The sequence below is a fragment of the Chanodichthys erythropterus genome, chromosome 18 (assembly GCF_024489055.1).
Source record: "Chanodichthys erythropterus isolate Z2021 chromosome 18, ASM2448905v1, whole genome shotgun sequence".
Classification (NCBI taxonomy): domain Eukaryota; kingdom Metazoa; phylum Chordata; class Actinopteri; order Cypriniformes; family Xenocyprididae; genus Chanodichthys; species Chanodichthys erythropterus.
Genome location: NC_090238.1, coordinates 24131285 through 24156885, shown reverse-complemented (window position 1 = coordinate 24156885; position 25601 = coordinate 24131285). Strand labels below are relative to the sequence as shown.

At 37.1% G+C, this 25601-nt stretch overlaps 2 protein-coding genes across 2 annotated transcripts; one reads left to right on the top strand and one right to left on the bottom strand.

Annotated features, from left to right (window-relative positions):
• Positions 1 to 7076: 7076 nt before the first annotated feature.
• disp2 (dispatched RND transporter family member 2) lies at positions 7077 to 19707 on the top strand. The gene is made up of 8 exons (XM_067368321.1): positions 7077 to 7168; positions 12544 to 12957; positions 13052 to 13081; positions 13375 to 13498; positions 15331 to 15458; positions 15587 to 15684; positions 15789 to 15886; positions 16234 to 19707. The coding sequence occupies exons 1-8, from the start codon at positions 7077 to 7079 to the stop codon at positions 19705 to 19707; spliced, it is 4458 nt and encodes a 1485-aa protein (XP_067224422.1).
• A 1534-nt stretch (positions 19708 to 21241) lies between these two features.
• Positions 21242 to 25482, bottom strand: rpusd2 (RNA pseudouridine synthase domain containing 2). Its single transcript, XM_067367697.1, has 3 exons — positions 24600 to 25482; positions 24217 to 24513; positions 21242 to 22333 (listed from the first exon to the last, which is right to left on the bottom strand). Exons 1-3 carry the CDS (start codon positions 25269 to 25271, stop codon positions 21512 to 21514), a joined length of 1791 nt encoding a protein of 596 aa, XP_067223798.1. The 5' UTR covers positions 25272 to 25482; the 3' UTR covers positions 21242 to 21511.
• Positions 25483 to 25601: the final 119 nt, after the last annotated feature.

Genomic DNA, 25601 nt, shown 5'->3' with positions numbered 1-25601 from the left:
CATTAGATATAATTGTGGTCCAATTTTTGTTGTGAAGTAGTCTTAAAAATGAACATTTCCTCCACTCTCTATAGTGTCTGATGAAGTGTGAACTACTTGTGATCTATAAATGCAGTATTATTGAAAGCGTTTTTATATTCTATAAAACTATTATTGGAATAATGTGCAAAACCACACATAGTGACACTTACACCAATCAAACTCACTCGGTACACATTATTTTCAAACCAAACACATAGAAACACAGCGTAGAAATGTTATTTCACTCATACATCTCTTGCCACTGGGAGCCTTTCATATTGCTTTTTTATTAAGGAAATGTGTCTTTCTGTCTTGAAATACACCCAAGGAAATAAAACAACAATATATACACTCACTGGGAGAAATGTGCCACTAGAGATTACTATGAGTGCCGATACAGAAACAGCCATGATCTGAAGCAAACATGCTCGAATGGATTCCAGAGGCAACTGTGGGCTTAACACATATCATGTCAAAACTCGTTGAGTTAAGGCGCATTTGAGAAAGTCTTTTTCTAGTACTCTGTAGAGAATAGCGAGTCATAATAATAAATAATATATTACTTTGGTGCCATTTAAATTTGTAATGAATTTCATCATCTCAGCTCAATGTGTATGCTGTTCCCTTTGCATATTGTCAAATATAGAATCCATAATGTAAAATAATGTTGCCTTTCTCACAGTCAAATAACACTGTAAATATAAGGTCGTTTATATATAAAATGGCTATTCTACCAGCAGGATCTGATATAAATGGCTGTATCGCTTATATTATTCAGGATCTACTGGACCAACCTCTTTGTAACCAAGATCATTTGTAGCTTTTGAAACAACAGAAACATTTTACAATATTGTAAATTAAATTTAACTGGTAAAAATAAAATTTAAAAAATTAATAAACTGTAGGAAATTATAATGAGTGCCCTTGAGAACACTTGCTAGGAAATATACCTAATTGACTTTTGTCTGAATGTATACTAGTATGGCTTTACTGGGTTTAGATTTTTTTCCCAACACTATAGCAAAAACAGGATTTTGTACTTTAGAATTCAGAAAAAAAATATTGAAATTGTAAATTATTTATCCATGTACATCTTTATATTATTATTATTATTTTAATTCATGTGCTCTCGTAATCTTTAATCAAAGTAACTTCCCCTCCCTCTTGCAGTGACATCTCTTCTCTTCTCTTGTGACGTGTTTACTGACGCGAGAGAGGGGCAACCTGTCACTCATATGAGATCACAGCAATATCTAATCACAACCATCCAATCAATTCCCAATGGACAAAATCAAGTCCAGCCCTAGTTATCTTGTTCGAAAAGCTGTTTCACTTGGATTTACAAATAAGGAAGAAAAGACAACTTTCGTTTCATGCTGACTTAAACAGTTGTTGCTAAATGTTTGAAACCAACATAGCTAGATAAAAAGTAGGGCTGCACAACGATTAATCGCGATTAATCGTTTGCAAAATAAAAGTCTGTGTTACGTAATATATGTGTGTGTTCTGTGTATATTAATTATGTATATATAAATACATGCACATACATGTATATATTTAAGAAAAAAATGTATATTTATATATAAAATATTTATATTTATATGTAATCTAAAATATATATAAATATGTATATTTATTTATACATGTATATATTTTTTAAATTTATACATGTATGTGCATGTATTTATATATACATAATTATTATACACAGAACACACACATACATATATTACGTGAACACAGACTTTTATTTTGCAAATGATTAATCGCGATTAATCGTTGTGCAGCCCTAATAAAAAGCATTTGTGTGAAGGCTAATTGAACCCTTGATTCAAAACCCTAACGTTAATGAGATGTAGCCTGTGTGACAAGTAGGAATAACTGACGATTGCCATTGAATTCTTAGAAAATAATGCACACTCAGGTGGTAATGCGGCCACGACGTGAAGCACACCTCGGGTCAATTATTCCGCTTATGCTACGGTTACCACACCTCAAGACACTGTTCAGATGTTGTATCTCAAGACATTTGTGAGGTTTTTGTAATTAAAACACTCTTGTGTGTGGGACTAATTTCTTACACATCTCATCCCAAGCCTCCATTGCTAATTCCAAAATGTCATTTCAGAACAAGTAACGAAGGCTTGAGTCTTGATAGCAGAATAATCCCGTTGATACAGTTATTAACACAGCTGAGTGAGAGAGAGAGAGAGAGAGAGAGAGAGAGAGAAAGAGAGCAGCAAATGTGAGCCTACCTGAGTCTGTGAGTTTCTAATGGCAGCAGTGTCTCTACTAATAGCGAAACTATAAGTTTATCTACCTCAAGAAATGCAGTTATTACCTCGCTGGTGAGTAATGTATCTTTTAAAGGTGCCCTAGAATTTAAAATTGAATTTACCTTGGCATAGTTGAATAATTAGTGTTCTGTACATGGAAATGACATACAGTGAGTCTCAAACACCATTGTTTCCTCCTTCTTATGTAAATTTGATTTGTGCAAAAGACCTCTGAAGAACAGCCAAATCTCAACATAACACTGACTGTGACGCAACAGTTGGGATCATTAATATGTACGCCCCCAACTTTTGCATATGCCAGCCTGCATGTTCAAGGCATTAGACAAGCCAGTATTAACCTCTGGAACTGCACAGCCAAATCATCAGAAGTTCTGCAGGTATTGTGAAGCAAGCAAGGACAATAGCGAAAATGGCAGATGGATCGATAATAGCTGCTTATGAACCATAATATCATGATGTATTTAGTGATATTTGTAAATTGTCTTTCTAAATGTTTCGTTAGCATGTTGCTAATGTACTGTTAAATGTGGTTAAAGTTACTATCGTTTATTACTGTATTCACGGAGACAAGAGCCGTCACTATTTTTATTTTTAAACACTTGCAGTCTGTATAATTCATAAACACAACTTCATTCTTTATAAATCTTTCCAAAAGTGTGTAATGTTAGCTTTAGCCACGGAGCACCATCAAACTCATTCAGAATCACTGCCATAAACAGCATAAACAAAGTTCACACAGCTAATTTAACCCTCAAAATGGATCTTTACAAAGTGTTCGTCATGCAGCATTTCTAATAGCGTAAGTATGGTATTTATTTGGATGTTTTCATTTGATTTTGAATGAGTTTGATGGTGCTCCATGGCTAACGGCTAATGCTACACTGTTGGAGAGATTTATAAAGAATGAAGTTGTGTTTATGAATTATACAGTTGCAAGTGTTTAAAAATTAAAATAGTGACGGCTCTTGTCTCTGTGAATACAGTAAGAAACAAAGGTAACTTTAACCATGTTTAACAGTACATTAGCAACATGCTAACGAAACATTTAGAAAGACTATTTACAAATATCACTAAAATATCATGATATCATGGATCATGTCAGTTATTATTGCTCCATCTGCCATTTTTCGCTGTTGTCCTTGCTTGCTTACCTAGTCTGATGATTCAGCTGTGCAGATCCAGACGTTAATACTGTCTTGTCTAATGCCTTGAACATGAGCTGGCATATGCAAATATTGGGGTCATACATATTAATGATCCCGATTGTTACGTAACAGTCAGTGTTATGTTGAGATTCGTCTGTTCTTCTGAGGTCTTTTAAACAAATGAGATTTACATAAGAAGGAGGAAACAATGGTGTTTGAGACTCACTGTATGTCATTTCCATGTACTGAATTCTTGTTATTCAACTATGCCAAGGTAAATTCAATTTTCATTTCTAGGGCACCTTTAAATATTTGTAGACATGGTAAATAAACCTACTGTATCTGAAAAGCAAGTTTATTTAATTTTTATCTCTATGGTATTTGTGGTGTTGTTTGTAAATTTCTTTTTATGTAACAACAATTAGCCTATATATATTGCTAATTATGCCCTTTGTAGGTTATTGGACACTGTGAAATTTTTGTTCTTTAAATTTGTGACAAGCACATAAAAATTATTACTTTTTTCATTAGAGTAATAATAAAGAAGCTGTCCTACATTCGTTAGTCTCACTGTGTTGTGCTTGGAAAACTGCAACATCACCAAAAATAAAAGAGAGAGAGAGAGAGAGAGAGAGAGAGAGAGAGAGAGAATTTAATAAATGTATAGGCATCGGTATCAGCGAGTACTAGAAAAAAGTATTGGTACTCGTACTCGGTACTCGTAGGGATGCACCGATACAAAAAAAAAAAAAGTATCGGTGCATCCCTAATAAATACCATACTTACATGATCTGATATGCTGCATCAAGAACACTTTGTAAAGAACCATTTTGAGGGTTATATTAGGTGTGTACTTTGTTTATTCAATGTATTATAGAGTTGTGAGCTTGGGGGCGGGCATCATGAGCATTTAAAGGGGACATGCACTGAATCTGCGCATTTTTAATTACGCCCCAAAATTGTATAATAAAAAAAACCTGTGGGGTATTTTAAGCTGAAACTTCACAGACACATTCAGGGGACACCTTTAGACTTATATTACACCTTGTGAAATAGGGTTCTAGGGCACCTTTTGTTATGGACAGATGGAACGTAGATGGATGTTTATTTTAACAAACAGCAGGGTAGACACAATGAATGCAGGTGAGTGGGTAGAAGATGGAATCTTAGTGAAGTGGTAGCTGAACACGGATACAGTCCTTTGTCTTACAGGTTTGCAGATAGTGGATGGATGACAGGATGAACACACATTGAAGGTGGGTAGAGTCACACACAGACGACAATGACACACGGAGACTGAGGAAACACGCTGGAGTGGAACAGGATAGTGGCTTGGTAAGCTTGGAGCTAAACATGGAAATGTCCTCTTTATATAAACGAGACCGGACAACTGAGGGAGGTGAGTGGTGTGTTTTAATAGTCCTGTGTGATGAGGTGCTGATGTGGAACAGGTGTGTGTGTTCAGCTGATGGTGGAGTGAGTGCAGGTGAGGGCCAGGGAGGATGATGGGAGATGGAGTCCAGGACAGACAGAGACTGTGACACCTTTAATTTGTTAAACTATTTTACTGATTAATTCGTCAGAGCAGCGCTGACAAAATGTTTCTGTGTGAGTGTGTGTCCGTACTATACGGGGCTGGGTTTCCCAATAACAATATATCTTAGCTCTTAAAGGTGCAGTAAAGTGTATTTGAACTACGCTGTTGGACATTGTTGATTTTAAATCAAATCAAACAATCACACCCCTCTCTTCATTGCTCCTCCTCCAAAACTCACACTCCAATCCTAACCACCCTGCTCTGAGTCGGTCTCGAATCGCTGCCCGATCACTGCTGGCATGCGAGGCAAGTGCACTAACAATGACACTCAAAACACCTTATTCTCTGACGGAATGCGAGTGGATGTCTGTTTATCACAGCTGACGTGCAATAAAATGCTTCACGAAAAATAAAGAGCAGTTGATGAACGAACGACAAGGAAGCACAAAAAATGAACATACAGTACACAAGAGTAAATACAAACAAGAGTTCGTTGTTAGTCGCCAACAGAACAGCAGCTCCAGACAATCAAAACCCAGTGTTACTTACATGAGAAGGAATCACAGCAGTTTTCAGGCCTTCCCTCTTAGCTCTCTCCAGTGCTGGAAAGCACTAACATAACCAGGTCCTAAAGCGCTTGCCCAGTCATAAACCTTCATTCCAGTGATATTCTTTTGAGCTGTTTTGTATTGTGTCCCATTTCTCGTACTGCAGTTTTTTTCTTATTATTTTCAAATCTCCCTCTTGTTTTCTCTTCTCTATCACTGAGTCTCCCTTTAAGAGCGCTTTCTATGAAAGAGGTTACGAACGCTCGCCACAATTCCATGAGCGTTTCCCAAAAATGCACTTAACATGAACGCGTGAGAACGCATTCTACGTGCAACTTAAGAGTCGCTGTCCGTTTCTCAAGTGCTGAAATATTACCTTAATCGGATCCTTTAAAGCGGAACTCAGTAAGATTTGCGAAGCTCCCCCTACAGGTTCCTTCAGTGAATCACACTGTCATAAATACTCCAAGTGCAGCTCTTTTTTGCAGTAATTTTCGAAATTTTCTTATAAAGTCATAATATATACCGTAAAGCATTTTGTCACTCTCGCGTGAATGTGAACATGAAGCAAGATTGTGTCGGGTCGGCGCAGCTTAACTTGCAAGTGCTGTTTTTTGGCGTAGACGTGCCAGAGGGGGTTAGTGCACGCCTCAAACACACCACTACAAGTCAATTAACCATCCTAAGGACTTAGAAAACTATTTATGAAGGTAAAAAAAGTTTAACCTAATTATATATTTATATATATTATTAGGTTAAACTTTTTTACCTTCATAAATATATATATATATATATATATATATATATATATATATATATATATATATATATATATATATATATGTATAAAATAATGGTGTTTCTCTGTAGAACTTTATATATATACATATATACAGTCAAACCAAAATTTATTCAGCCACCTTGAACATTTCATTTATTAATACAGTTTATTCTCTATAGTTAAAAAATTGATATAAAATATGACAAGATCTCAGAGTTAAACTGTGTCAGAAAAAAATAATCTTAATTATGTCAGATAACACTTAAGCAAAACATCCGGTCAAAGTGTCTAAATAATTTTTGGTTCCAAATTTTTATCAGTTTTACTGGTATAGTCCACTGTGAAACATATGAAACATATGAAACATATCGGCTAGGCTAATGAGAACGGTCATGGACATATTGCTTTGAATGCAGCAAATTATTGCGGTCAGCTACCGGGTCGTATGACTTTGGAAAAGAATACCAAATGATTTCCAATTTCGATGTATCTTTGGCTACACACCCTTGCAATGTTAACGTTATGTGGTTTTGTTCTCCAGCACCACCCTCGGGTGAACAGCGCGCGCTTAACTCACTGTCAACAACACCTTAGATCACAGCGCCACAATGAAGCAGCCTCCGTACACTCACTAACGCAGGCTTTGCCTTCAACAGCACGAGCACAATCCGATTCGATTGCATTTCTGCACAGAATCATTGCCAGCAACATCTAATAGTGACAGGCGGATATTAAAGACACCAAAGTATGGATACCGTGACCATTTCTAGAGAGCGTGATGATGCTGAAATCACAGATTCAGCCACGACAGAGGGACCTTCTCAGGAAGCACCTCAAAGGTACGTATACGCTCTTATGTTGTTATCAAGGTTTATAAGGCTAATTGTATAAGGCAAGTGTGCCTGTGGGCGAACGTATGTCATTTAAATGGATGCTTTTGCGAATAAAAAGGAATAGCCTAATGAACGTGTCTCTTTTTAAGGTATCTGCCGATCATACCCACTTTGGCTTTTGTTTACAAGGGAAAATACAATTCTCCGAGGATAACAAAAACCGAGCAATAGATTGAAAGTACAAGATTATCACGTGTAAATACTACTACTAGTAAATACTATAATTTATTGAGTTTGCGCGTATCTTATCCATAAACTGACACGACCGCTGATCTTGATGATACAGTTGACGTTTGGGTCACAAAAGCCAGTATGAATTAATTTTTGGGGCAAAAACCACGTTAATTTATATTTGACCTACAGTGCCCCTGCCATTCAAACGGACACATGGGAAATCTTCTTTAAATTCCTGCGATGAATGACAAAATAATGTTCTGCAGCATCTGCTGTCACATGGAAATTGAACTTAAATATATAAGAAGCATATTACTTATGTCATTTTTAATTTTATTAAACATTATAATATTATCAAGACATTTCTGTTCTGCAGTACAATCTTTAGCTCTGTAACTTGATAAAAAAATGAATGCTTGAATAGTAAAATGAAGGAAGTATTTCTATAAAAGATTATACCATATCATAAATGTGCTCTGGTCATCTAAACTTTATTAATTATAGCTTGTGAATTATAGCTTTAAGTTAATTTTTATATTTTTACTGTAATGTTATTGGATGTAATGTTTTGAAGTGAGATATTGCTATTATATGTGTATGCGGATGTGACCTTGGCTCCGATCCTGAAGACAATCTTTATGTTTTGGTTCAGAAAATATTAACACAGTTTCTTTTGTTATATTTACATGAATATTTATCTATGTAAATATAAATATATTTATTATATTAGCTAATAATTAAGGGCAAAATCCATGTTAATTAGCATTTGTTCTAAAAAAAAAAACCCTTGTACAATCTGAAGAAATATTCCAATTATTTTAGTGAATGCCAAAACAAAAAAGGAGGAAATCTTTTCTTTCTAATTAGGCAGTCATGTTTCTTTTTGCCTGGAGTAATTCTAATAATGAACTACACGGGGATCTAGCACTCTAAATGGAGGTGTTAGACGACTGACTCTGAAAATGTTAATCACATGGCTCATTTGTTACCCTGACTTAGACATTTTGCTTCAGCATAACTAGGTGTAGATTCCTTGTTCTGCTCATATCAACAATGATTAATTTTAATGACGAAATCTTTCTGAAGATCAAAGTATGAGCAGATGGTGAGATGCGTTCTCCAGCTTTGGTGGAGAAGATCCAGCTGAAGCTGCAGTGACTCATGTTTGAGTATGACCCTCTCAGGAGAATCCTTGTCTTTATATTCCAATGTGATCCGCACACATAGGCCTCTCTTACCAGCATTTGATTTGTTAATAAAAGGTTTTGTTCCATGTTATTATCTGTTGTTTATGTTGCTTAAAATGGCTGCACACGATCCTACACACAAAAGCAAGTGCTTCATCTCCCAAAACTGTCACAAACAGCCTGGGAGATTTTATAGTCTGGTGGCAACGGCATTAATCTGAATCGTTTGTTAAAGAATTACATTACTGAGATGACAGTCAATCATTTTTTCCAACTTGTGAATGAAATGCTACTCACATCAAGCTTCATTCAGTCTGCATGTGTTCATAGAAAGTATGGTCAATAATAAGAAGGTTGATTATTTGATTTTAGGATTAGTAATTCAAATTTAGATGGATTTGAAATCAAATTGGTTATTAAAAATACGATTTTCGCCAATGTATACAGCAGAAACTTTGAAATTTGCATGCAAGAAGATGTGCCTAAGAGCAGTGTCACTTGATTCACCCTGGTGAATCGGTCTAATTATTTTTAATCTAGACTGAGTCACCATGTATCAGTGGCCTGAAGTAAATCTCATGCAGTGTAAGTGTCCATTATACTGCATGATGTTAGTCAGTGTTTGTAAGCCAACATGGCTGATATCCCACTGAAATGCTGAGGGCATTTGTTCAGTATATTCAGTTTCTGTTACATTTCTGGCATTTTAATTCCAGATCATGACTCCTACCATGTAAGTTCCTCAGAGTATTAAAAGTTTGAATGAGATGTGAATATAAAATAAGCAACTTTTTTTTGCAGAATATTTATTTGCATATCATATGCTCATAAGATTTAGTGCAAATGGAGCAAACAAATTAAGTATTTTAGTAAACATTTATGCTTGCTTCACTAAATATTTAAGCTGACTTTAGTTAAATAGGGCATTTTATGAGCAAATTTCCTCTGGATCATATCCGTTAAGCTTAGTTTTCCGTATACCTTGAGGTATTCCGAGTCATTCAAAATGCAAGATTTTTGGTGTCTTTCCTTGTCTACTGATGAACTGATTTGACCCTTACAGTCTGACAGGCCACAACAATCACTTCTGCGTCCTGGCAGTGCAGACCGCCAGACACGACGTACCAGCTGCAGAGCTGTCAAATCAAATTAAGTCTGTGTTCCTTTTGATAGCCATCAGAACATCTGCAGTGTGCACACAACCAAAACCCATGATCCTCATCAGATGCTGAATGGTTACTGTTTTCATAAGTCTTTTATTAACATATGTAGAAATTTGTAACATTATCTGGAGAATGCCTTATAATAAGAACCTGCTAAGTGAGTTCATCATACATTATATAGCATTATCAAATTTCCTGATGCTATTTTCACAGCTCTGTGTTTAGCAGTTGATACACAGCAAACACTCTAAAAAATGCTGGGTTAAAAAAACCCAAGCTGGGTAAAATATGGACAAACCCAGCAGGTTGGGTTAAAAGGCACTTATTATGCCCTCTTGTAATATAAGTCTCTGGTCTGATCAAGTTTCAGCTTAAAATACCCCACAAATTTGCCCCTATTTGAGGGTGAGCAAAAACACGCCTTTTACTATATTACTATATTGCTGGCTAAAAAAAATAAATCCAAAATTAGTTGAAAAAAATGGTTTTGTCCATATTTAGCCCAGCAGTTTTTAGAGTGAAGATTGCCATGTTTTGTTGCAGGTTAAGCATGTTAAGCATTTAGGCCACCCAAGATTCAAGGATTCAAGGATTTTTTATTGCCATTCCATAACATGAGTACAGGGAGGAACGCAATGAAGTACTGAGGTCATAAGATTTAAAAGATGTTCGTAATGGGAGATAGAAAAGGCTTAAGGGTCAAGGCTGTTTAATCTAGCATTTTAAGTCATTTTATTTTTCTTGCATATGATTTATCTTGGTTGTTTATTTTGTCAACGGCTAAATGGGATCAGTCTTGCGTATTTGAATCTGCCCAATTTAGTTTGCACATTTAAAGCAGCCAAAAAAGCTTATTTGTTGCTTGAACACATTTATACACTTGACCAGCAGTCATTTGTTTGTTCCAGTGTTTGCATAGCTTGTCACCTTGGTAATACTAAGAGTCAGCTAGAGTGCATCTGTGTAGAAACAAGCTTGTTGAAAGAAAATAACTTAAATCTTCATTGTTATTTGGAGCTGTTAATGTTTAAGAGAGTAGTTCAATTTTTTTCTTACACGAGTCACACCAAACTTGCCACTTTAGTTGAAATACAGTAAAGAGGGATAAATAGAAACATGGTTTATATTATGATGACACATTATTTGATCAATAAAGCTAATACTGTACACATTAACATTTCAGCACAGATCTCATTTTTATTCCCCATAAAGAGCCACAATAAATGTTCATAATTAGTACCGTAATTAGAAAAAATGAATAGACCTACTGAATCTTAAGCTTTGGTTCTTCAAGATGCTCTACATTATTCAGCAGTACATTTTAAACAGTTTTCAAAAACAAAAAAAAGAGTTGTCGCATTCTCATATTTACTTCCTGAGCAGTTGAGCTGTAAGTATTAGTGAGCCTTTTTATCTCATCTCAATAGGCCTTTTATGGGTTTGACAGGGTAATCTGATGGAGTCCCTCCCTCTTGGCCTAATCGGGCCTTCAAGCATTTCGCTGATACATTTTTTAGACATCATTGCTTATCTAATATACAGTATGTTGTCAGAAAGTCAGCTAAAAATAAACTATGTTAGAGGCACATTGTTCAGATAAAACAAGACAAGCATATTGTTTTGTACACTCAAGTATTTGTGGAACTACTACATTTTTTTTTTTTTTTTTTTTTTTACAATTTACATTAAACATTCTGTTTTTTGGTCAATATGATGGATTCAGGCATTCAATATGCATGATTTGCATATTTGATCACAAACATGTCTGATGCTAGCAAACAATTAAATATTCAATATCAAGTAATCAAGTTACCAAATTAAAGTGTGTATACAAACAAATGAAGTCAACAGCAAAATATAATGTTAAGGGATAGTTCAGACGAAAATGAAAATTGTCATCACCCTCATGTTGTTTTAAACCTGTTTGAATTTCATTCTTCTGCTGTACACAAAAGAAGATATTTTGTAGAATGTTTTAACCAAATAGTTCATGGACCCCATTGATTTCCATAGCATATTTTTCCATACTATGGAAGTTAGTGGGTACCATCAACTGTTTTTTAACCCATATTCTTCAAAATATCTTCTTTTGTGTACAGCAGAAGAATGAAATTCATACAGGTTTGGAACAACTTTGGGTTTTCATTTTTGGGTGAACTGTCCCTTTAAATGCAATAAGCACAAACAAATTGTGCTCTCAAAACAACCCTTTTAGCACATAAACAACTTACAGTCAATCATAACCTAAATATGATTTCCATTTACTAACCAATTTGCAAAATGTGTCATTATATGAGTTATTTTTCGCCTCATCGGCCAAATTTTCCACATACTTGAGCACTTAAGATCAAATTAATCCCAGTCTCAGTTGAATATCTGAGTTGAAAAATACTAATTCTGTTATAGCTGTGAACTGAAGACTCAGTCCGACTGTATCAGTAAGCTTGAAAACTGCAGCATTTTATAAGAATCGCCTAAGAAAATTATTCGCCATTTATCATTGCGTCTCGTAGCATGTCTCGATTTCCTATGTTGAAACAACTATAGGGAATGCATGTTTTTTTCCCCCCCTGAAATGTAGTGAAGTAAAAATAAATAATTTCCCAAAATGACTTGCTCAACCAGATAATGGAATTAATTATTCTGTTAGTTTCTACCTCAAGAACTACAGTAACTGCATCAGTCCAACTGATGAATTATGATTGGTGAAACGACTGGTACACTGAAAAGGTAGTAGTGTGAAAGTATGGCTACAGACCAGTAAAATCATCTGATAATGTGATTCTTTTATTTGCAGTGAAATCCCTGAGGTTTCGCTGTGTCCTCCAGACAATGACAGCACAGAATCTCAGATGTGTCCGGTCAAGATAGAAGAGAATCAAGCAGACAGCTGCAGTCCGTTCAAATCACACTCCTCTACTCAACTCCATCGTCAAGTATCACAGGGCTCTCATCAGGGCTATCATTCACTACAACGCAAAAGATGCCCCTGCTGTGGCCACCAGCAGTTGAATCAAAGCAATGTATGTCCAGGTCAAATGAATGCTTACCATCAATCAGAATCGCATTCAGCGAGTCCTGTTAAGACTGTCCATAGCTGCAGTCCATCACGTCTGCCTTCGTGTCACAATAAAATGCAGTGCCAGTGGCTTCATGGATCTCATGATGGCAGTAACCACAAGCCTGTGCAGCGTCACATGGTGACAGTGAGGTCCAGACCCTTTTTCTATTATAAATATAATTCATACATGTAGTTGACTGTAAACATTTAAATATGTTAATCTTTATGCCTGTCTGCTCGGCAGGAATGATGGCCTGCATAGGATACCAAGGAGGTGAGATGCTTTTATAGAAAATGATGATAAAGATTTATTTGTTTGTAATGACATCACATGAAATTCATTATTAAGATTATTATTTACAGTAATAAAGTAGTGCACATGAACATAGCCTTATGTTCACTATTAGATTTAGAAGGAATTGGGAAGAAGCATTCAAGCATTAAGCCAACATGGTAATGTAATTCGAAAATGCAGTGTGGGAAATACCAGTAGTGTATAATGCAAGTTAATGTGCCATTCAGCAATTAGATTAAATTTGACCATCTGAACACCATTGATTTTTACAGCTATTCCCAGGTTATAGTGGAGTACCCGATGACTGTACTCATTTCATGTACACTACTTCTGTTTGCCTGTTCCCTCGCTGGGATTTTGACTGGTCCTCAGCCAGACTTTTCAGACCCTTTGTTGGTGAGTATTTGCATGCATGTAATATAGAAAGAATGAAGTGTATTGCTTCATGTTAATGTATCCGTTTATACTAAAAAAAGAAAAGAAATTCAATTAAACATACTAAAGTGATGTAAAAAAAAAAGAAGTAAATTTAGAGTAAAAAATAAAATAAATAATTGTCAGATTAAAGGATTAGTTCACTTTCAAATGAAAATGTTCCTGATAATTTACTCACCCCCATGTCATCCAAGATGTCCATGTCCTTCTTTCTTCAGTCGAAAAGAAATTAAGGTTTTGGTGAAAAATTCCAGGATTTTTCTCCTTATAGTGGACTTCAATTGGCCCCAAACGGTTGAATGTCAAAATTACAGTTTCAGTGTAGCTTCAAAGGGCTTTAAACGATACCAGACGAGGAATAAGGGTTTTATCTAGTGAAACGATCTGTCATTTAAAAATAAAAAAAAATGTATATGCTTTATAAACACAAACAATCGCCTAGCAAGTGCCTCTGCCAGACCGCCTTCCGTATTATTCAAAAAGCTTCTGCCGTATGTCCTACACCTTCCCTACTCAAATTACGGAAAAAACTGAACTGGCGCCGTATTAGTTCCTTAAGTTGAATAGGGAATTTTTTTTTGTGAAAATGGCCGATCGATTTGCTAGATAAGACCCTTATTCCTCGTCTGGTATCGTTTAAAGCCATTTGAAGCTGCACTGAAACTGACCTTCAACCATTTGGGGTCCGTTGAAGTCCATTATAAGGAGAATAATCCTGGAATATTTTCATCAAAAACCTTAATTTCTTTTTAACTGAAGAAAGAAGGACATGGACATCTTGGATGACATAAATTATCAGGAAATTTTCATTTGAAAGTGAACTAATTCTTTATGTTTAAAACAAGCAAGAGATATATAAAGTAAAGACATTTTTACATTAAAGGAATAGTTCACCCAAAAATGAAAATTTGATGTTTATCTGCTTACCCCCAAGTGCATCCAAGATGTAGGTGACTTTTTTTCTTCAGTCGAACGCAAATTATAATTTTTAACTGCAACCGCTGCCGTCTGTCAGTCAAATAATAGCAGTAGATGGGAACTTCAACTATAACAGTAAATAAAACTTGCTTAGACAAATCAAAATTAAAACCTGCGGCTCGTGACGACACATTAATGTCCTAAGACACGAAACGATCGGTTTGTGCGAGAAACCGAACAGTATTTATATAATTTTTTACCTCTAATACACCACTATGTCCAACTTCGTTCAGCTTCCTGTTAGTGAGGTCAAAAAACGCATTGTGATGACGGAAGTGATGTCTCGCCCATATACTTCAATGAGCGCGAGACATCACTTCCGTTGATCAGACCTCACTAGCCGGAAGCTGAACGAAGTTGGACATAGTGGTGTATTAGAGGTAAAAAATTATATAAATACTGTTCGGTTTCTTGCACAAACCGATCGTTTCGTGTCTTAGGACATCAATGTGCCGTCATGAGCCGCAGGGTTTAATTTGGATTTGTCTATGGAAGTTTTTTCGACTCTTATTGTTCAAGTTCCCAATCACTGCTATTATTTGACTGACAGACGGCAGCGGTTGCAGTTAAAAATCATAATTTGCGTTCGACTGAAGAAAAAAAATCTTGGATGCACTGGGGGTAAGCAGATAAACATCAAATTTTCATTTTTGGGTGAACTATCCCTTTAAGAGTGCTTGAATACAAAACTGGCCAACACTGGACTTTCATCATTAGAATTGTAAATTGGCCTCTCAAATGACTTCAATTAATTTTTATAATGACTTCAAAGAGTTTCCGGCTACACTTCATGTGTCTTTGATCGGATCTCACAGGGATTTGAACCTCGTGGAACAGACATCAGTATCCGTCTAGCAACCTGGATGAGGTTACAGCAAAACACTGGGCCTGGAAAATCATTGTCCCCAGTTCCATGGCAACTCACAGAAAGAACAACGGCAGGGTATTTTTTGGCGATCATATGATATTAAACATACTTTAAATTTCAACTACTGATATTTTCACTAAATCAGACTTGCTTTTAATACCAAAGCATTGTATGCTGTTTATATTGAAAAAACTGTCTTACAGAGAGGACACAATTAGACCTGAACCTCAGTTAAGAGAACGATCAAGGAGAATGTTGCACAGAGATTACACTGAGCACAACTTTTTTTGTAATGCCCCAGGTGAGATTTTATCAGGTATTTCCTAACCTAATAAATCAGTAAATAGAGCACACAGCATGTTTTATGTGATGCTGTTTTCTGTTACCCAATCTGTGGTTCTGTAGGAGAGCGCTATGCTCAGCTGGTCTTCCGCTCTGGAAACTCTGCCAGTCTCTGGAGTCTAAAGGCAATTTACTCCATGTGCCAGATGGAACAGACACAGGTAAACCAAGGACTCTATATTTTGCCAAAAGGATAATATTCTTAGGTTCTCAAGAAGAAATTAAACATTCAATGCAGTTTTAATGGATATGTGATAGAATCTATACAGTGTGTGTTAATAATCAGATTCATATATTACAGAATTGAATATAATCTCATTAGTAATCATAGGTTTGTACAGGTTCTGGCACATATACTTGTTTATACAAATAAGAAACTACAATTTAAACAAAAGATTTGTAAATATTTTATATATTTTATATTTCAGCATATATACAAATAAATATGAAAATTGTTTTTACAAATTTGTCATTTTGAATGCAAGTAATTTTTTCATTATCATTTTAGATCCGTTCAGGGACACAATTTGATCAACTCTGCCAAGTCAGATCAGAGTTATATGGCTCCACAGTGGAAAATGAGTGCTGTCCAAGTTGGTCTCTGGGAAACTACTTGGCTCTTCTCAACAACGTTTCTTCCTGCTTTAGTCTGACTGCACAGCAGGTTTCTGAAAGCCTTGGTCTGCTCAGATTCTGTGCCCCTTACTACCACGACAGAAGCCTGGTTGCATCATGTGCTGAGAGGAGTAAATTTGGCCGTTGTGCATCTGTCCCACACCGCTGTAAACTGTCAAGCATCTTCCAGATTCTTCATTACCTTGTGGACAAGGACTTCCTGGGGCCACAGACTGTTGAATACAAGGTCCCGTCTCTAAAATATAGTGTTGTGTTTCTACCAGTGGAAAAAGGTGATCCACTGATGAAAGTTTATTTGGACCATCTAGAGGGTCGCGAGCTCACCTATAACAACACCACCATAACAGGAATGGATTTGGGAATTAAACAAAAACTTTTTAAATATTATTTGGCATGGGACTCTATCTATCCTGTTCTTGCAGCTCTTGCACTTTTGTTCACAATGGGACTATATCTCAAATCACCATTTATAGCAGTGATGTCACTGGTTGCTGTCATTTTATCACTTTCCACCTCATATTTTTTCTACAAATTCGCATTTCGCTTGACATTTTTTCCACTCCTCAATCTTGCATCAGTCCTTGTGCTTTTGGGAAGTTGCCTAAATCAAGCCCTGACTTTTGTGGATTTCTGGAAGCTACAGCTAAGCCACAACCCTCCAGCTGTGCCTGAGAAGAGAATGAACCGGGTTTTACAGGAAATTGGATACTTGATATTAGTGTCAGGTCTGACATCTAGCATCACGTTTTACTCTGGCTACATAAGTAGCATCACTGCCGTGAGATGTTTCGCTGTATATCTTGGCAGTGCTTCATTAATAAACACATTTTTTGCTCTTGTTTGGCTTCCTTGCACCCTCATTTTGCAGGAACGCTATACTGAGCTGTCTTCAAACCCTGTTGCAAAGGCAGCATGGAAGCCCTGTTGCGTGAAAAATACAGGTGGATTCTGGGAGACAAGTTCAAGAAAGAGATGTTTGTTTACCGTGAGGCAGAAGCTTCGGACGTTAGGCCGAGGGTTTTCGGACACATCAAACCTGCTTTTTTTAAAGATCCTGCCTTGTGGAGTAGTGAAATTCCGATACATATGGATCTGTTGGTTTGCAGTGCTCGCAGTCGGTGGAACGTACATATCATGCGTAGACCCTGGCATGAAACTGCCAACTTCGGACAGCAGGACAACTCAGCTGTTCCGTTCCAGCCATCCCTTTGAGAGATACGATGCTGAATATCGTCATCAGTTCATGTTTGAGCGAATGAAACAGGGTGAAGATGAACCCATGACGCTGACTCTAATTTGGGGCATCGTTCCATCAGACGATGGTGACCAGTTCGATCCAAAAAGTAATGGATCTTTAGCTCTTGATCCAGGGTTCAATATGAGCAGTCCCCAAGCCCAACTGTGGTTGCGGGATCTGTGTGGAAAAATTCAAAACCAGAGCTTCTATTCTCCATTATCAACTGACCAAGAAACAGTAGAAGACAATGTGTGTTTTGTTGAACGTTTGATTCACTGGGTTTCTATACGCCGCTGTTCCGAAAGCGATGATGCATTTAGCTTTTGCTGCAATAATATTCCCTTTCCTTACCCACCAAGTGTTTTCGAGCAGTGCCTTAGCATGATGTTGGCAGAACAGTATGCAGAGGGGCGCTTAACCAGTGGTGGAGGCCTAAGGTTTGATTCGGAGGGTCGAATTGCTGCCCTTGTACTAATATTCAAAACTGTACAACTTTACAGCTTCAATTTCAGCAGAATGTCACAGTTCTATCAAGAGATCTTATCATGGTTTAATGGGGAAATCTCCAAGGCTCCAGTGGGACTGCAGAAAGGATGGTTTGTAAGCCAGCTAGGCTTATATGACTTCCAGCACTGCTTGAGTTCAGAGACATTGGAGGTGGCAGGCTTTTCAGTAGCTCTCACATTTGCACTGCTGTTACTCACGACGTGGAATATTCCATTAAGTGTGTATGTGTCCGCTGCGGTGGGAGGGAGTGTGTTTGCTACTGTTGGTCTCCTTGTGCTTTTAGAATGGCAGTTAAATGGTGTGGAAGCGCTCTTAATTTCAGCAGCTGCAGGTCTTTCTGTTGACTTTGTGGCCAATTACTGCATTTCATACAGCCTGGCCCCACACAGTGACAGACTGGGCAGGGTTGCACATTCCCTGAAGAGAATGGGTTACCCGGTAGCTACAGGTGCTGGGGCACATTTTTGTGTGGGCATTATTATGTTACCCGCAACTGCATTGCTTTTCAGGAAGCTTGGGATCTTCCTCCTGCTTGTGAAGTGTGTTGCATGCGGCTTCGCAACATTCTTCTTCCAGTCATTGTGTTGCTTCTTCGGCCCCCAAAATAACTGTGGGAGAATAACCCTACCGTGTGTTAAAAAGCAAGCCACTGAAAATATCTTGTCGTCCTGTTCGGCTACAGAACCAGGGACCACCAATCCGGCAGCTAATGGGGCATTTGGCTGTGGCACAGGTTCTCGGGTTCAAAGAAGTTTTAATAAAGAAAGCGAAGGCTTTCTTTGCCCCAATCAGCAACACCATAGAAAGCACCAACCGATGGGAGGACGGGAGCCAGAACAGTACGAGCTGCAGCCACTTGCTTGCCAGTTGAGCGACAGCTTCGAGAATAGCACTTGCACCAGCAAGCTGTCCAACAGACCTTCTGTCCTTTCCGATGACATTCAGTTCTGTGGGCTTAGTCCAAGGCAAGACTATGATCGAGTCAGCAGTGAGGCTGACAGCACAGAAATGTGTAGCAGGCACCTCAAGGGTTGCAACCCACCTCCAGCCCTCCAGACCTCATCCCCGTACAAAGAGAACACGTTGTGTCCTGTAGTTGCTCTTCCACAAGATGCGCCTAAGGAAAAGGTTTTGTGCAAGAAATGCCGAGGTGGGCTCCAACTTTGGAATGTGTCTTTATCATCTTCCTCAAGCATGGAAGAAATCATGATCACTCAGACTACAGACATTGTCAATGAAAGGTCACTCTCAATAGATGAAGCCACTAGCTGTCAGCTACACAAACGGCTTTTGTCATGTCAGTCTCAGAGTTCCATGGAGGGACTTGAAGACTCCAATGAGACCTGCTTAAGTGAGGTAGAACCTGCAATCTTAGTCTCTCAAGCTGTTAAGATCGAGGATGAGTTACAGCCTGGCCACCTTAATGGCAGGAGAGACACTTTACGTCTGTCCTTGAAGGAGACTGTATATGACCTTGCCTCCCCGGGGTCTGGTAGGGTGAGGACCACCCAAAGTGAGGTGCCTGTAATATTGCCCAACAGCAAACCTGATATGCCCGATGTCTGGATCAAAAGGGAAGGAAAAGGTGAAGGTGGCAGCTGATCAATATTGTCAACACACTGAGCAAATCTAAACCACAGAATGGCAAGAACTTTATATGGTGGGCTGAACTTTTACATTTCTTAAAAAAAAAAAAAAAAAAAAAAAGAAAAAAAAAAAAAGAGTACTAGACAATGTTTTGCAAACACAAATTAATTGTTTGTAAGTATGCACAGTGCTTACAAAAATTTGAAAAGAAGGTTTTTTAGCATGATTCCTTGCATGTCCTTGTAAATATACACTGAATGTGCACCTACAATAGCCTTTGAAAAATCCTTTCTTCAGGGGCCTTGAACTGCAAACTTACAAACACTTAAAGAACAACTGTGCCTGATCTTTTACACAACCAAGCCATGAACCAGTCTCTATAATTTTGTTAAGGTCACAATCATTATCAATTTCTTTAATGGACTCAACAACCAATTAAGTTCTCCAAATGATTTGATTATACACAAATTATTAAGCACTGAAATAACCCACTACAGTAATTTTACGCTTAACTTATGCCAGGAACACTTGGCATAGATGTGCTTTCTACTGTGGCTATAACTGTTTTACACATGAATACCTTTTATTGCATGTTTATGTTATGAAATATTTTCAGACCTGAAAGCTTAAGGAAACATAATTTTGTTTTTGCAGAGCCATGAAAGTACCTCTTTAAAAAAAAAAAAAAAAAAAAGACAATGACTGCCCATCAGAATATAGGCTAATTACAACAGTGTGCTTTAGTTAGAATGCTTCAGTGTGTGGACATGTTTCACTAACGCCCCAGATTTATAAGTCCCTGCAATACGACCTTTGAACTCTATACAAGACTCGTGAGTGTTACCTCTGTGTTCAGTATGTATTTGAAAGATACACATTAATCAGAATGCAGCAGACTGTATGTAATAAGTGGTGTTTTGTGATGTGCACAAGGATGTCAGTCCTTTATAAAACTGGAATCAAAGGTCAGTTAAACCGGTTATACTGCAAGATGATGTTTTACTAAAGAACATTTCTATTTTATATTCAGATTGATTTGATGTTACTTCATTAAGGCCAGCAGATGTGTCCTTGACATTATCAAAGCATCTTAAAATACAAAGTGCCAAAATGTAAGAATGATTTGTGCCAAAAGTTTTTTCCCCCTGAAATTATGCAGCTGTATCATAAAACTTGCTGGTGTGGAACTACTGTTGTTGATAGCCTGTGTGTAAAGTCAGATTTGAAGTTGTCAGAAGATAAACTATGATGAAGATAAATAAAAAATAAAAATATTTTTAATTGAGGTTATACTGCAATCTATCTCAGACTTTCTAGGAAGGTGAATTAAAGAAAGCAATTAAAGAAGCAATTAAAATCTGACATTTCTGTGCATAACATGCCATTTTGCAAGAGACATTTTAATTAAAATTACTCTCATCTCACCTGTATAACATATAAAACATTATAATATATATATATATATATAAAAACATGCTTCATTTTCATTCCCACAAAAAAGTCTGTTTTATTGCTGCATGTTAATGTCAGATGAAATGTTGTCCTTTTCAAATACAAGGAATTGAAAAAAAAAAAAAAAAAAAACACAAAAGCACAAAAAAAAAAAAAAAAATAATACAAAGCACTGCTGTACAGACTAATAAATTCACCAATTTAAATTAAAAGAAATTAAAACGGTGTTATTTTGAATTCACACTGAATATATTCAGTAATGAGTGTTTTTTTGTTTAGTTTTTTTTAAACCCAATCTTTGTAAACTCATGAGCAGTAGTATTAGGTAACAAATGTTACCGGTTGCATGAATATATCTGATTTTAGTTTAATCCTGAAGCCAGTCTTCTTTGGCCCAGTCAGGCAGTTGGGTTGAGTATTCAAAGTCAGGTCCTTTGTAGCGTAATGCATGTAGATACATTATCAAATCCTTCTCTGTTGGGTCAGGGCGCACAATTTTACATTCGCCACATAAATTATCTCTGACAAAAGAATTTGATTTTGCAGTTCTGGGGGCTTCATCTGAGAACAAATTCTTTTCATTTTGAGCACCATTCATCTCACCCTCAGACTCAACTGCAGATGTGCTCTTGTGAAGTTCTTGGCTGTGTTCTGCCTTCACTTCACCCAGAGGCACTTCACAGGAACTGTCATCACATGCACCACTGCTCGACTCAAGCACCGTTACTTGGTCACCGTGTTCTTGAGCACTGACCTTACACTCTGTCTTCAGCCCATGTTTTCCTGAGACCTCTTCATCAGGCAAATCCAGCAAGTGCAGACTCTCCTTTGAACGATGTTCTTCTATAAGAGCTTCTAGAAGCTCTTCATCACTCATACCCACCAGCCCTCCTTTGGCTCTATTCGGACCCCATGCAGAAGACCCATATATGGGATCATTGAGGATTGGGAAGCCAAGGAACTGAAGATGAACACGAATCTGGTGAGTACGTCCTGTGAGAGGCAGACAGCGGACCACACTAGAACGTCCATTATAGCTCAGTCTCTGGAAGACTGTGCGGGATTCTTTGCCTTTGGGATCCACTCTGCAAAGGCCCACCCGGAAGGACACTACCAGGATGGGTTCCTCACACACCACCTCACCCTCTGGAAACTCCCCATCCACACGACACACATATTCCTTTTCTAACTGTGAAAAACAAAAGTAAATATGGTTAAAATTTGCATAAAAAGAAAAACAAAAATGTAAACTTTAGGGTGAGTAAAGACCAAGTAAAGAAAAATTAAAGAATAAATTGAATGGAACATAATACATCAATAAGTAAATGTCTCGAGAGCAGACAATGAGTTGTACTAGCAATGCTTCAAAGTTTGAAAATACTTCACAGATATCCATAACTTTTTAATTAATTTTTTCAAAAAATGGCTTCTATACTTATGCTCCCAACAACTTGAATATGGAAATAACTTTTACTGTTCCTTCTGATAATGCTGCAAAAAAAGTGATCCTCTGTATTTGTGTCTAAAAATTAAATCAAGGTACATTAGAAAAATTAAATAAGATAAGTCTTGTTTTCTGGGTGATAAAATAAACTTAAGTTTACGATTAATACAAGAGCAAATATCTGCCATTGAGAAAACAATTTCATAACTAATTGACATTTGTTCTTGTTTTAAGCATAAAATCACTTTCAAAAAACAAGATTTCATACCATTAGTAAATATATTTTGATTTAAGGATGTTTAGATATTAGTATGGGAAAAAACAAAAATACTGAGGAAGATATTCCTCTTTTGCAATGCATGCAACATTTAATGGCACTTCATGAGTTTTAGATTTTCTGCTCCGATTTAAAACCTTTTTAAGGCCTTCATTTGTTGAAGGGTGAATTAAGACCCACAGAAAACCTGTCTATTGTTCTGATTTGAATACATTTTTTAAAAAGAAATCCAAGTATATTTTAAATGTGATTAAATAATCACTTTTATAATTAAACACAGCTGAACATTTTAAAGCACAGTTTATGTCGAGTTCTCACACCTTATTAAAACAATGAATTTGCATTTCTTTTCTATGACATTGCTTGAGTATTCCAGTCATATGTTATTGGGTAATAAAAGGTTTTTAAAAATCTTTTAGAGATTGCATAAACAGTTTAATTTCTAACTAATTAAAAATTTTAGTACAGAGAAATGTCACACAGGGGGGGATAAAACAATTACAAGATATATTGCAGAATATAAGCAGAATCTTAATTTGTAGCTACAATATCTGTGTTTTCTTGTGCATATGTGCAGGGCTCCGCATTTTGTAACTGTACTGAAAACGGACACTTCCATGACATTTCCAGGCCTTGAAATCATAATTTCAGAAATTCCTTATTTCCTAGTTGACCATATTTAATTTAGGCTTTTATTCACATTTAAACATTGATCAGCGAACATGAACAAAAGCTCAACCTAACTTGAATAATGCACAAGAACCTCAAACGTGCAACGCAACACACAAGAATGAACCTCATTGGTTCTCATGTGTCAAGCAAACATAATTCAGCTTCTTTTTACCACAACTGATGTGTGAGCTGATGCATGTTTACATGTGAATATACCGGTAAGCCAAAATCAAATTTGTTCATCATATAAAGCGATCATGTCTCTTCAGAAAATTTGGACTAAACTGCTCAATACATATGGATTAGTTTTATGATTTTAGTTTTATGAAGCTCTCATCAAAAAGATCTTAATTTGTGTTCCAAAGATGAACAAAAATCTTGGAACGATATGAGGGTAAGAAAACGACATGATGGATGTCAAAATTAATGACATCATTTTAATTTTTAAGTGTATTTACTATTGCCAGTAGGTTGGGATAAACAATTTCCAAAGCTCAGGAATGAGTCAAAGTAATTTTCCGTGATGAGAGAGTTTTGCTTTTACTTAACCCACAATTCCGTTAGAAAATGTGTAGGGGGTAAAAAACAGAATGCAGAAATTTCGAGAATGTAAACCAAATAGGTGTTGTTCAGAATGTATGCCATGTCTTAAGACAATTAATTACCTACAAGTAATTACCTGTCTCTCACGAACCATTTCGTCCAGTTTTTTGGAAACCTCGAGTGTACGAGCAAACAGCAGCACACCTGAGGTGAGGCGGTCCAGTCGGTGTACTGTGTGGAGGCCACTAAGGCCTTTCTCCTTCCCCAGAATGAAGATGACAGTATTGTGACGGTAGCGCCCACAGGGATGCACAGGAAGTGAGGCGGGTTTATCCACAACCACCACCTCACCATCATCCACCAGAACCTCCAAGGGCTGCGCGCTCACAGGGGGCTCATGACGATGCACTGTGTTCCTCAAAAAGTCATTGTTCTAGAGAGCAAAAGAGATACAAAACAATTAAACAAGACCACATACAAAGAGACAGTAGGTGAGTAGTCAGTCACGTGATCTCTTACCTTTAGTGTTATATTCAGGTCATCCACAGGCGTTTCATTCAGTTTAATCCGACCCTCTTTGACAGCCTTATTGTAGTAGTCCAAAGACTCCGCACGAAATTCACTCTTGAAAACGTCTAGTAGAGTTTTACCAACCCAGCGTCCCTTACAGTAAGTCTTAAAATCAAAATAATAAGGATGCACTTTGCGAAGACCGCCTTCAAAATAATAGGATGTTTCCGCAAAATGTTCTTGGCTGAAACTCACACCTGGGTTGCGTTTCTGTGGCGGAGGCACGTACCGCTCTCCGGGACGCAGCTGTTTTCCGCCCCTCTTTCGCTTCTTACCTCTGCCTTGTCTTGCTGTCTCATCGGTCTCCTCGTTTTTACGTTTACCGCAGTTTGTTCTGACAGTGCTGTCCGTATCGCAGCTGTCTTCTTCCATGGTCGCCCCTTTAGTCTCCATGTCGTTTAACTGTGTGTAGCGCTGTTGTTTTGTGAAGTTCAAACGTATAAAGGAGACTTGTGCACTATTTCTCCAGACATTTAACGCTGTTCGTATCGTTCCCAGAGTTTTAACACTCACGTTTTTATTCTGATACAAGTGTCTCAGAAAATGGTTTTCTCTTTTTCCAACGCAAAGTAATGAATTTACACCTGATACCTTCCCCTTCACACACGTGAACCATGCCATCCAGCGGTTCAATGACAATATTATTTCCGTCGTGGGTTGATGACATCATTGTGACATCACGTGTTTACTTTTTTTTGTATATTATTGGCGTAAAATGCTTTTATTCTACTTACTTTTCTGAACCTAATTAAATTTACCATATAAATATTATTCCTAGCTTTTTTGCCCAAAATACTGATTGCTTCTTTTTTATTCAATGGCAATAGTCATAACTAATTTCATATCTCTTCACACGAAAATGCATGTATTTTTCTTCCCACCCCCCCACCCACCCTCTTTTTAATGCAATGCTATATATTCATATATTTCTTGGCAAACTTAAAAATAGTT